At 42.9% G+C, this 13,891-nt stretch overlaps 1 protein-coding gene across 1 annotated transcript in view; it reads right to left on the bottom strand.

Moving 5' to 3' along the window:
• LOC125293382 (leucine-rich repeat-containing G-protein coupled receptor 6) overlaps window positions 1-13,891 on the bottom strand; it is a gene marked incomplete in the record, with an annotated part of 62,640 nt that overhangs the window by 22,112 nt on the left and 26,637 nt on the right. The window contains 1 exon segment of the mRNA XM_048241253.1: window positions 11,356-11,427. Coding sequence (XP_048097210.1) covers window positions 11,356-11,427 — 72 coding nt within the window.

The following is a 13,891-nucleotide window of genomic DNA, read 5'->3' as shown; positions in this document are numbered from 1 at the left end:
AGAGTTGAGAAAGTTTTGTGCACTGTGGCCCTTGTTCAGCCCTTTTCGTCAGACTAGCAAACGTGATGGATATGACAGCTCTGGCCAAAACAAACCTGCCCTGTCACAGAGAAGGCAGGCAGCACTGGTGAAAAGTGCCTGGCGTGTCAGCCGAATAGACGGACAGCTTTTCACTCGAGCTCGGCCGGTGCGGGATAAAGTCAGAGCCTCGCTCCCACAGGTGCCAGATCACAGGCCACGGTTGCTATTTCTGACACAACGCAAAAGGGGTGCCGGGACACAAGCATTTGTTTCTGTGGAGAAAAATATGAGTGTGAGATTTGGAGGCAAGACAGGAGTTTGGATGCTTTACCTCTCCCTGTGTAAATAAGAGAGATGTTTTCAAGTGGGTAGGAAATTAATCACACCACTAAAACTTCCCTGGACACCACTCAGACTTGTTTGGACCCAGTGGGCAAGCAATCATTTCACTATGTCACCTCAAAGAGATCTGCAACAAATCAGGGAAGATGTTGCACTGAGACATATAAGGACTTAGGCCCCCCTTTTTGCCAATCACCTGCTTCAATAATCAGTGGCGTCTGTCTTTTTACATGCAGATCTGTTTCATAAATACATTCTCAGATTCCACTGGGTTTGGCCCCATGGGCCCTTTTAAATCTGAGCTTTTTCAAAGGTTCCATCTTCAAGGGGAAAAGGCAGAGGTTCTGACATCAATAAAAGTAATCCGCATTAACGTGCAGCCCACAAAAAGACTCTCAGAGCCATTGTTTTGTAACTCGCATTGGCTTGCATGCTTTTGTCCTCATCCAACTTCTTTTCTTTTGTCCGCAAATCAAAGTGCCGTGATTTCAGTTAATGGGCTTTAAACGTTAAGATTGTGGAAGGTGAGAATGAGAAAAACATGGTATCGGCATAGATTTAAAAGGTGAAGTGCACTGGGAGATCCTCTGAGCTTTAGGACTAGGACAACATGTGAAGTGAAAACAATGAAAAGATTGTTTTCCTTCAAAAGCCAAAATGAATCAGTTTTGCTTGATTTGACTTTTATTGAGATGCTACACTTCTTTCTTGGCTTTAAAGGAAAAAATACACTTTCATTTTAGCCACAAACTGACAAAGTAATAAAGCTTTTTGCGTAGAGGAGGTGTTAGATTAAAATATTTCTATGTGGTTTACGGCTTTTATCACTGAAGAAAGTGTTGCAGGGAAACAGCTGCTGGGGCATATTGCCGCCAACTGAAATTGAAACTGTGCTTCACATGTGGAGCCTGCAGTTTGCTAACACAAGTCAGCTATTCACACACACTTCACCCTACTCAGCCATGGCCGATATGTTATTGGGTAAGTCTAACAATTGGAATGACAACTGTAACACAGGAAGATGGACAGTGGTGTCACCTTTTATGTTGTACTTAAGAGATGTAAACATGTACATGTACACGTAAAAAGGATTTAGCTGTTGATAATGCAACAACTGCCGATTCATGGTTACACTAAATAAGCTAAAATTGTTCAAACAGGGTGTTAACTTGTAAATGCAATTATGAGATAGTATTTACAAGGTCATTTATATAACAGTGTGTTACCTTGTATTACTAAATATGTGGTAAACTAATAGACCTGGTGGAACGGTTCAAAGGCTATACCCATTTTTATGTTTAAACTTGGTGTCAACTGGCAGTACTGTTGTGTTTCTGTGTGGAAAGAGGCCTCTTGCAAATGTAAGCAGCGATGACAACGAGCAGCCCGCAGTCAGACACAGGGAACACAGAGACGGATGGATAGCATTAGCCACATTCAGCCCAGCATCTGTCTCCTGTTAGATGCTTCATTGGGGGCCAAAATACCGTAAAACTTTAATCATTCTCTTTTTGGATTTAATTTGGTTTTGTTTGGGGAAAAATAATTGCAGTTGTAACCGAGAAGAATACTGTGATGGAGGGGGGAATGGGGGGATGTTGGCGGGAAAGAAAAATAAGGCCTTGATAGGCATCACATTTTTGCAACACTCACACAATATTTGAAATCCCTCTTTTCACCCCTTTTAATTCCATTACATCATTGGGTTTAAAAAAAAAAGCTTCATAGCTTTCAGTACTTAAAAACTTTATTTTGTTCAAATTGAAATATAATTTATGTGGACAGTGTGAACACTTAATTTTATGTAAATAGTATTTATGTTGTGATCTGTTGATCCTAAAATGTGGCATAAATCGAATCCTTTCCAAGCATCTTGATTTGTTTCCTATTAAGTGGAGTAACCAGAACCACATTGACATTCACAGTGCTTTATTTATATATTAGACTTATCTGTGAGTGTATGGTATTCAAAGGACGCCTTTGAGCCCAGGGTAAATTGCCGTCTGAGGTTGGGCCAAATATTAATCATAAACTGTTCAGGCACTAAACCGAGTTTATAAGAAAGAGATGCATAAACTCTGCATGAAAACATTAGGGGACCAGGCATCAAGGCTGTCTTCACACTTTGCACATTTTGTCCTGACAGCAATGTGTTTTTTGAATTGAATCCAATAGTAAATAACCACCTTGTGAAGGAAAGGTCAGCCAGAAAGTGCCGAGATTAGCTAATTAGATCATTCTAGCAAATTATAACCTTTCTCAACTAATCATGATGGCAGCCTCCACTCCAACTTTGGATAAAAACTTTTGATGGTCTAATAGTGTTATTGGAAGGTTGTGCACTCATATGATCAGAATGTGTAGTCATGTTGGCTAATTTGTTCTTTTTAAGTTAATCATTTGTTCTTTCTAAGTTAATCATTTTCAAGAAAAGTAATTGAGTTCTCAGTCCTTTACCATATGAAGGATCAAGAAAACACCTGTGTAATCCTTGTCCAAAGAGACACTAAGAGAAAGACGCCAATGGCATTATCTTCATTACTGTGTACCTACGTACAGACACACGTCATTGAGGAGTGAAGGTACCGTTGTCTGATGAGTCTGCTTTTAATCCGTGTTGAAAAGTGCTACGGGCAGTGGGGTTTAGAGAGGGCATAAGGAGCAGACCTGACCTGATCTGATGAAAGCCATGATGAGGTGATGGATAAAGTGAAGTCATGGAAAACAGGAGAAATGAGGTACTTTCATGAGTATGATAATGTGTTTTCTGTTTTTTTTTTTATATATGTTTAAAAAGAACTGAGAGAAAGGAGAGAAGAAAAGTAATGAAAAAAAGGCGGATTGAAACCCACTGATGTGATGAGTAAATGTGTGAGGCACTAGATGGCTCGAGGCTATAGCAGTGGAGATAGTGAAAGAGAGAGTCTCTCCTGGCCCCAGAGCGGGCTAACGCCTCTCCCACCAGACATGTGTTTTTATCTCAAAATGGAAAGATGAGGAGGGATGAGTGATAGAGGGGTGAGGTTATCTGGGGATGGGCGAGGAATCCACGCCAACTCCTATCTGCTCCAAGTGTCAGGGAATAGCTGTGGTCTGGTCAGACTTGGCTAAAACAGGCCGCACAGCAATAATATCACACTTCTGTCACGTTGTTTTGATTGTAGAGATGTCCCACTTGGCCTAAGATTGCCCAGTTTTAACCTCTGTAGGGATTGTGGGGGAAATTTATGGTCTTGGTGAAAAGGGAGGGGGGGGGGGGGGTGGTTGCTGAGATGGTTGGTTTGTGTTTGCCTGTTCATTCTCCATCAAAGCAGATGGTATGGACCTTGGAGACATCTGTTGCAAACAGCGCATAACACGTTGCTACTGTGCAGAGTGCAAAACGGGAAGGAAGCTTCTATCAACATTGAAAGAGCGCTCTTAATCTTTATGTCATCTGACGATGTTCTACACAGCCAGTCTCTGCTTGCCCCACAAACACTGAGATGGTTGTGTGGCTTTCAGTTATTTCACTCATTCTGTTTTTAGATCATTTTGTTTAGCTTGAAAACTTTAGGTTGTGGGAAATGCAATTGTTATTGTTTGACCTGATATGCTTTTCACACATGCATAACTGAATTTAGAAGTGGCCCACAACTAAGAAAGGACTGCATACTGATTCTAGCATTAATATAAACAACAATCCTTAAAGCAAATTGAAGAATTATATTATTTTACATTAAAACATATAATATGTCATATTACATAATTTTAAAAAAAGAATGGTTCCGGATTGCCATATCATCAAAATGCCATGACAGTGATAAAACAAGACATCCATCCTCTCTTTCATGACATGTGAAGACAGTGTGGCTGATAGCCAGACAGTTTGACTAGACTTCTCGTCTGGGCCCCTTTAAATATTGCTTCATGCTAGTTTTCCTCACACAGGCTTTAATTAAAGGTTATTTATTTGGAGGGTGTGTACTGTACCTGTTGTCAGTATTAAAGGTGGATTAGATTGGGACCAGATCAAACACTGCAACTGGAGTCATAATAACAGGGGACGGAGATCAGTGAGGAGGCAAAGTGCTTCTAAGAGTTTGGTGGAGTCAATTACATTATAAGGCTGTGTAAGTTTTAAGATATCTAAGTTGTGAAATGGTTGGGGGGAGGGGTAGCTAGAGAGTGTAAGTAGCTTTGTAATTGGATACCAACTATCTGTTATCAAGGCATTTAGATGCACTTTTGAGTCGAATGAAAGGAAGTGGGGAACGATGGAAGAAAGGACTAATAACTGCATTTCACAACAACAGTGACATACAGTTTGCTATAAAGTCAAAAAATATATCTCACTTGCAGTCAATCAGTAAACTATAATCATTGGCAGTGTAAGGCATAAAAAATATGACACAAGACTAGAACATCATGCTATTCTGTTACTTTGCGTGATACATCTGCTCTGCAATAGAACAAGGTAAAAGTCTATTTAGAGGACTGAATTTAAGGTATCTATCTAACATACACTCCTGGCATAGCATATACTCTCCCTTCATTTCAAATCATTTTTACTTTTTTTTCAACTAAATGCCAAGAGATGACGCTTTGACTTTGCAGTCAGTCTTCCACGAATGCACTTATTTTTCGTGGAAGCATGAACTTTTTCTGGATAATATTAACTTGTTGCCTTGCAGGCTTTGTCTGAAAGCTGTTAGAGATGTAAATTTTGTTGAATTCCCTTTAAACCACCACTTTCTTGGGAGCCTGTTCAACTTTGGATGTCAGAGGGATTTGAAGTGAAATAATTTTGGTCAGTGCGCTACTTTGAAGTCATTTAACTTCCAGTAATATCACTGGCAGTTGTTGCCTGCCCTAGGGCCGATTCTATCCATCACGGTCTGATTCATTTTAGTAGCAGCAAATGTTTTTCTTTTCCCTACTGTCATACAGTAAGTCATATGTTGTTGTTGAACAATATAACCTTAATAAAACAAATGAACTGTGAGGTTCAAACACATCAAACAGTAAGAAAATATTAGTTATCCAGTGGGAAATATAATATTTTACTTTCCTTGCTTTTTGTGCAACCAGAATATCACAATAAAACAGCATGGCCATAATAAATAGTCTGCATATTGCTTTCTGATCTCTCCCTCTCTCTCTCTCTCTTTCTGATGAATATATTAGTATCTTGTCCATTCCTCTTTGCAAATGAGTCTATTACGGACACTGTGTGTGGTGCTCTTGTGCTGCTCCCTTGGCTGGGCTGATCTGAGGGCCACTGCATTGAACAAGACATGTTACAAATTACCCCACCGGCTCCGTGTGGCTAATGGCATTGGCAACACGGGCGGCCTAACTGATTCCATATGGCCTCGACAGACACTCAATGACCCAATTTATGGTTTATTATAGCTTGTCTCTGCAGGGAACACCTCCAGAACTCTGTGGTAGGTAGCGTACTGTAGCATGGCATAGTGTACACTGCGCCTCTCGTATCCACCTGTAGCAAGGCCGGCCCCAGGCTGAGACAAGCTTTAGGCGTGAACGAGTTAGTTTAGGCTCCGAAACACTCGTGAAGATTTCTGGGTATTTTCTCTTACGATTTGTTATGAGTACGGGATATGGTCATGTACGGGGAACATGCGATGTGACAAGTTGTTTGTTGGTTCTGCCCTGCTTAGAGAGTGGGAACTGAGCTCACCCACTTAAACGCGAACTCCAGTGAAAATACACACACACACACAGACATATACAAATACACACAGGGAGGCACACTCCTACGTGAGCACACATACAAACTTCCATGAGTTCATCAAACATTTTCTGGGGCACTAATAAATACAATTCACCCTCAAAATCGAAATATTAATTGGATGACATCCCCAAAGGCAGAAGTACTATCATCAGATGTAAACAGAACAGACGGTGCCAGTTCTCATCAAATCTGCTTAAGTGAAGTTTGCTCCCAAATGTGTCACATTACTGGAAATGACTAATACATTTCTAACTGCTTCTCAGTGCTTAACAGATTTTACTGAGGTTAAAAAGTAAACACTTTTTTTGTTCAAATACACAAATTAGACGAGCAAATATACGCAGGCCAGATGTGAATTCCTATCATTATACCCAGGCACATGGGCATGCGCACTGTGCTGTGGTTTGTGTTTGTAAATTGACAGGACATTTTGCATACCTAGCGCTTGGATTTTACCATGGTTCATGATTTCGTGGAACCACAGAATGAAAAATAAATCTATTCATCACAGCTGGAGGAAAAAAAAAGCAAAAACGCCAAAAAAAATAATTTGATTACATGAACAGCGTAGCCTCTCAGATATTATCTTTCAGCATGGAGAACCTCTCCGTTTTCTCCTTTTTCATCTTCAAAAAGGATAAACATGCCATAAACTCTGCTTTATGGCAGTCACATCCTTTTTGGAGACGTTACAAAGGAACAAACACCACACATAAAATGTTACGACATGCAAGTGTACCATAGGGACCACTATAAAAGCCGGTCTCCTTAGAGGCAGGAGCCTTCCAAAGACGTGACCGCTCTATTTTGCTTTCTGGGATGATACTCATAAAAGACCTGAGTGAGCACAGTAAACGCAGCTCTGCGTCCACCTCATCTCTCTCTCTCTCTCTCTCTCTCTCTCTCTCTCTCTCTCTCTCTCTCTCCCTCTCTCTTTCTCTCCCTCTGTTTCTCTCTATCTCCCTTTCTCTCTCTTTCATCTCCTCACTGAAAGATGGGGACAGTGAGGGAAGGGTGGAGGAGAAGAGAAAAAAAATGAAGCTTTCGCTCCGTAGGCATCCGTAATAAAAACATCATATGCAGGCGCTTAGCTGTGTACACAGCGCAGCGCAGATCTAAAGGCAACAAGTTGAGCGCTCATCACGGGCCGCTGGGTAGGGCCGGGGGTCTGTTGGTTTCATCAGGTACTGGGGCTGGACATGATGGGGGGAAGGGTGCAAAAATTCCCCCACCTAATCTCCGGAGTGCGGTGAGAGGAATTAGTTCAGGCAGTCATGGCGTCACTACAGGTCATGTCACTGAAGAGACTACACACACACACACACACACACACACACACACACACACACACACACACACAAAACACACACACACATACAGAGCCAGGTGCACAAACAAATACTCATGAGCAGACACCCCCTTCTCTCCAAACACACCTCCACACACACACAAAGGCATGCATGCACACACACAGACACACACACACACACACACACACACACACACACACACACACACACACACACACACACACACACACACACACACACACACACACACACACACACACACACACACACACACACACACACACACACACACACACACACACACAGATTTCTACAAGCCCACACCTTATTCATCTGCTTTCATCAGTGAGCATTAAGTGACCACCACACACAACAAAGACAATGGGGAGCTGCAGGTTAGCCTCAAGGGCCTTTTGGCCATTGCCCAAATAAACAAACCTTCTAGGTTAACCTCAGGCATCCGGTCTGAGTGAGCACACTTCCCAAATGGTGGTGAATGGTCACCACTGGGTGCTAGCGCTAGCGGTTCTAGAGTTACACAGTGCTCCACCATTTAACTCCATTAGCTGTTTTGGTATGGTTGAGGAGTGGAGTGATTTGGTGTGGTTTTGCCTCAGTGTAGAAGGCTTGCTTATTGTATCTGCAACTGAGAGAGATTTTGAGTCAGTCAGGAGTCAGGACAGATAAGAAACCTGCACTGTGTTCATCAACATTGTTCTATATGCAACTCCAAAATAAATCATATAATTTTGTTGATTCATAAATAGTTTTAAGGCAAGTTATATATTAATTTTTGTAAGATCCTGTCAACTGAGCTGTCTAACCTTCTGTGTGCATTATTTCTGGGTAAATTTTACTGTCATCCTTCCTAGGGGAGATCATTTAGAAGGCATACTATGTCTGCAGAAAAAAGTATTTTTACAAATTGCATTCTTATTTAATGTCTTGCATCTTTCACAAAGATATGCTTGGCAGACACATGACCTTGAAGACCAGATTGCATGAAAGGCTTCAGTGATTGTCGGATGCAGATGCAATTATTTTCATATGTTGGGAAGAGGCACCAGTCAAGCTGAGTAAGATGTTATTAATGCCATTTTAATGTCTTAAACACATTTGCTTGGAAATGAATCAAAGGATAATATGTATGTTCCTGTGTATGTAAAGATCTGTTCCTGAGTATGTAAAGATGTTGCTTTGTTGATCTCTGTTTGTGATAGTACCATTTCAGAGAGTACCATGATCAGCATAAAATGTATTTAATTACTTTAGATGACTGCAAATTCATGTTGAATCAGTGTGTAATGATACTATCCGGGTTGGGCCTTTAACCCTGAGGGAGCACATCTGTAATTAACGTTGTAGTGTTTGTATCTATGCGTGACAATGTCACTTTATAGACTTCGCAGACTTGAAGGGTATTAAATGAAGTCACATCAGTAGAAAATCAACAGAGCAATATAGCGCAATTATTTATGAAATGTATTGTTGTTGTCTTTCTAGGTAAAGGATATGAAATGCTCTGATAATTCCAGGTATTTATTTTTAAGAGGGGCTGAAATAAATAACACATGTCTAAATACCCTGTCATAAAAAAATGATCAGATGCACAAGCTGAAATTGAGGAGGTCAATGGACATGAAGAGCACACAACTAAAAAATCCTCCCAATGCGCCCTTGTGATTATAAGCAATTTTGACAAACAACAATTTTCTCTGTAGTGAAGTTAGTTGTTTTTCCTGGATTTTGCCCCTTAGGGTAAAATCATCCAAGGGCATTGTTCTATCAAAGAGAGACAGAGAAAGAGTGTGTTTTGAGGAGAGTGTGTGTGTGGGGTATTCTGCAGTCATTTCGGCCTCAGACAGAGGGAGCAGCCTTTTGCTTTGACAGAGAAACCATAAATATTGATATCTGTAGAATATTACATTTCCTCCCCTATCCCCCCCCCCAGCCCCACTTGGTTGCTGGCATGTGTGGCGTGTCCATGACACTCCTCTGACAGTGCCAAGCATTTTCAATCACAGGCATTTGTCTCCGTCGTAGATTTCTTTTCCTTTGTTTCGTTCATTCTCTCTTTTCTTTTCTGGTCTTTTTTTTTCTTTTTTTTCACATCTTGAGGCCCATCTGCAACATCGCCAACTCTGCTGTCAGTGCTCATAAGCGAGTGTCCAGGTGCTTTCCATTTCTCTGCTAATACTCTCCCATCCCGTGGACGCCGTGTCTGAGCTAAGCCAGGTTTCACCTGAACAAATTGCCGTTCAGGGGGGCTCCGGCGCAAGGGGTGGGTGGGGGTTAGGCATGACCAGTAGATGTATGATGCCTCATCACCCCCAACCCAGATACGCAGACACACACACACAATTTAATACGCATTGAGAGGGTTCTGGATCTCCTCTGATGAGGGTCTACTTATCACTCATTCAAGAGCCCACTCCTCTCTCCCTCTGTTTCTCATCCCCCCTTACCACCCACCCCAACAGCACAGTGTCCCTTATAAGAACGTCATTCCCGGAACCCCCACCCACCCCCACATCATCCCCACCCTAAACTTCACTCTGTGTGGCCCAATCTTGAGGCTCTCGCCTTTGCTGTTTAATGTCTCATCGGAGTGCTGATGAGCAAACACACGTTTTCCACAGGAAACCGTCTGATTGGTTTAGACTAGAAGCAGCTCTGTCATCAGATGGGATCCTCCTCGTTGAGTGTTATTTTTCCCCTCCCCGTTCTGACAGACAGAGCTGCTGAGGGGGATTCGCCTCTTCCTCGTTCTGTGGAGTGGACATTGCCATAGGAATTACGTTTTTGCATTAATTTGGCACGAGAAAACTGTTCCACCAGCTCCCGTCAACTTGCCAAATTCACTCCAAGACTTTCCTTTTTCTTTTCCGAAAGAAGTGAGCGTGCTTAAACTTGATACGCACTCTATTTGTTTGATTGTTTGGGGCTTGCCAAGAGCTTGATAATTCATCACTGTCAGGACGAAAACAAAGTATTTGATGAGGTTAATTTCCTCCTCTGTTCCTTCCACTATTTCTTGTAAGCACGAAAGAAAAAATGCTGCTTGCTGCACGTTGGCCCAGTTCGAGAATTCTGAGAAACTACTCCTGTTTACTGGATCACGCTGGATAGGAGCTCTCGCTCTGCCACCATCACCACCATCACCACCACCACCACCACCACCACCACCACATTGGGTCTGTGAAAAAGTCGCCTCTGAAAAGCCTGTCGCCTCAGCAGTCTTGAGACCTTCCAGACACCAGTCTGTGCAAACACCCAGGCTGATGGGCTGGCAGCCACTTGCTTTTCCACCATGTGTTATGGCATTGGGCTCTGCTTCACAGGGGCGCAACGCAACCAGGGCACCAGGCCCTGCCGTTGAGGGAGCGATGGGGGCTGCCACAAGCCCCCTCTCCAGGCCATAGGCCCAGGGCCTGTGTAGCCACAGGCACCCACAGCCCCCAGACCTCAGTGGGACCAAACACCAGCCACTTGCAGTACCGAGAGGGAGGGAGAACCAACCGATCTTCTTTCAACTCTACCTTCTGGAAAGAAGGTTTGTAGAAATGTAATTTGGGGTTTGGACATAGTGGTAGTATAAGATAGATGTACTGCCCTTTCTTTCTGCGCACACACACACACACACACACACACACACACACACACACACACACACACACACACACACACACACACACACAAACTATTCAAACTTTCACTATTTTGAAATAAGCTTTCTGCACTATGTCCCTAAGCTAAAATCAAAGCTACATTCTTGCCAGTTATATTGAGGGCCTGTTTGCTTATCACATATAATATGCTATCATTACTGACTGATCATATAGATTTCCAGTTTATTGTAGTTGAATCAGAAACCTCAGGAAACAGAAATTTGAAACCCAGGCCACATAGGCCTACATGCAGTGAGATATATGAGCATCTACTTACAGCTCTGACAGAAAGTGGAGGTTGTGGAATGCGTTGGGCTGGATTTCACTGATGTTATTCATGCTGAGATCTCTGTGGAAAGAGGTAAGAGAACGGAATCTTGCGTCAGACAGAGATCAGTAACTAATCCACAGTATCTGCATACTCACACATTGATGCATCGGATATACTGCATTCATTTAAACATGCATTCATGCCATTGTTTACACAATTATTCCCTGCCATCTGTTCTGTGGGCATAAGTTTCACACAAGAATCATTATTCAATAGATATTTAATAAGCTTGAAAAATATCAGAAGAATGTTGTGTACATAAATTTCCAATGCTTCAACAATCAAGTGGAAAGCCAGAGCGAGAGATTAGGAGGGTGGGGAAGTGGAAAATATTGATTATATTTACAGAGCAATTATATGCAATTCGTGCACAGATCCTCACATTTCAAACAGAAATCATGATTGTGTGAGCGGCGGCGTCTGTTTTCTTTCCCTTCTTTTTTTAGACCACTCAATAATAACAGGCGGCGTAATTATGAAATCCCGAAACCTGGCGTCGTCTTTTAATTACTAACCCTTTATCATTTTCCTCCCCGATTAATGCAAAACCAGAGCCAGTTGGAGCGGAAATGGCTGCCGCCGCCACAGCCGCCGTCTCCGCCGCTGCCGCTGCAGCACTGATGAAGGCTGAGCGGCCTGACATATCGGATTGCAGCCTGTTATCTGCTGTGCCAATAGCGTTCCAGCATTTTGATTAAGGGCCCGCCCCGGCCCATTCCCCGTGGCAGCACCTGCAGTGTGACCTGCTCAATCTCTGGGCCGGCTGCTGCTGATGAGACGCCCTGGCCGTGGCCACTTCCGCGACGTCCGGCCAAGGACCCCTTCAGATGAAACATATGGTTTCTGATATCAAAGACACTCCACACCTGTGCGTTTTACCATTCTTCAGAGAGGGAGGGAGAAGAGCGAGGGGAGGGGAAAAAGAGAAAACTTTCCGCACTGAATCATTGTTCGGCAGCTGTAATTTCCTTTTGGTGTTCCTGTTCTTTTTTTTTTTTTTTTTTTTTTTTTTTTGGACCCTAGTCCAGATGTTTTCCTACCTCTCTAATCTACCCCCCTCAGCTCAATCACCACTAAAATGAATTTCAATTTTTCTTGCTTGGGGGCCCCAAAGGGGGTCAAGACTAATTTTCATTCACACTTTCATTTCCTTGCCTCAATGTATCTTGACTGAGAGAGAGAGAGAGAGAGAGAGAGAGAGAGAGAGAGAGAGAGAGAGAGAGAAAAAAGTGGTCATCTCTGGTGCCGGTGTGGGTCGTCAAACCTCAGTGGGAGTGCTTTTATCTTCTGGTATTCTGCTCCGATGTGAAAGGTCCCTCTGCTGACGTCCTTCAGACCAGCCTGCTGACAGTTCGCTCAATGTCAACAGCTATTTGTCGGAAAGTCATGAGCCCAGATTTACCACAAGAAATTCATAATGAAAATCTCATGTTAGAGAAAACAGGGCATGTCTCAAACCATACATATTCACGCCAGCACCAAATATCAACCTTACATATTTTGAGAGGCATATTTGAAGTGAAATTCCGAGGGAAATCAAGAACGTGACAGATCTGTCATTGTTGGCCAAATACAGTCCTAACAAGCTAACCACCTGCCAGTGGAATGTCACAGATCTCAACAGACTATATGTTAAACTTCGACTACATGGTGTTCTGGAGTGAAACTTGTGACTTGTGAAAAAAGACCCCCGCAATCCATCTCGCCTTTCCATTTCTCATCTTTCACATAGCATTTATAACAAAATCTGAATGCATAACAGTATGGTCATATACGGATCAACAAGACAGTCAGCCAGAGGCCAATGACTTTACACCAGCTGCACAGCAAAGGCTATTGGAAGGCAAACTGCTTCTCAACTACACGAGAGAGCAAAACCTACGTTTACCCTCAGATACATGTTAAACTCATTTCCGGACATTGCTGACCGAATCAAAAAGCCGGGGGCACTTTATTCCAAGACCCCGTCTCCTCGTCCTAATAACCATGAACCAGAGGGAAAAGGGCAGCGCCGCACGACGCGAGACCACCGGGCTCGCAAAGGTAAACTGAAAAGTCTGAAAATATTCCCTCGGTCAGATTTGATACCTGCCTATTTATTTGTTTTGTCAGGCTGTCAAGGCAAGGTGAAATGCTAATGTGGTCGGGCCAAGGGCCCAGGGAGGAGCCGTCAGGCTGAGGAGAAACAGGGCCCCGACCAGGACTGACCTCGCCGTGATCTGCATTTCACGACACGGTGGCGAAGCACAGGCAACACACAGAGCCAGAAGCTGCAGAGCAAAAAAAAAAAAGAAACTCACCTCTCGCAAAACAAATAGTACACGGGCCTATTGGGGGAACACACACACAGAGCACACAGGCACACATTTACATAAAACATGCTGTGCTCTTCTGCTGTCCAGAAATAATTGGTGTAAATAATTTGAAATGCTGTCATGGAGGTTAGATTTATCGATTAACACTGTTCTGCACGGAATTGAGT

The sequence above is a fragment of the Alosa alosa genome, chromosome 4, assembly GCF_017589495.1.
Source record: "Alosa alosa isolate M-15738 ecotype Scorff River chromosome 4, AALO_Geno_1.1, whole genome shotgun sequence".
In the NCBI taxonomy this organism is placed as follows: Eukaryota; Metazoa; Chordata; class Actinopteri; order Clupeiformes; family Clupeidae; genus Alosa; species Alosa alosa.
This window is presented reverse-complemented; position numbering and strand designations above follow the sequence as displayed.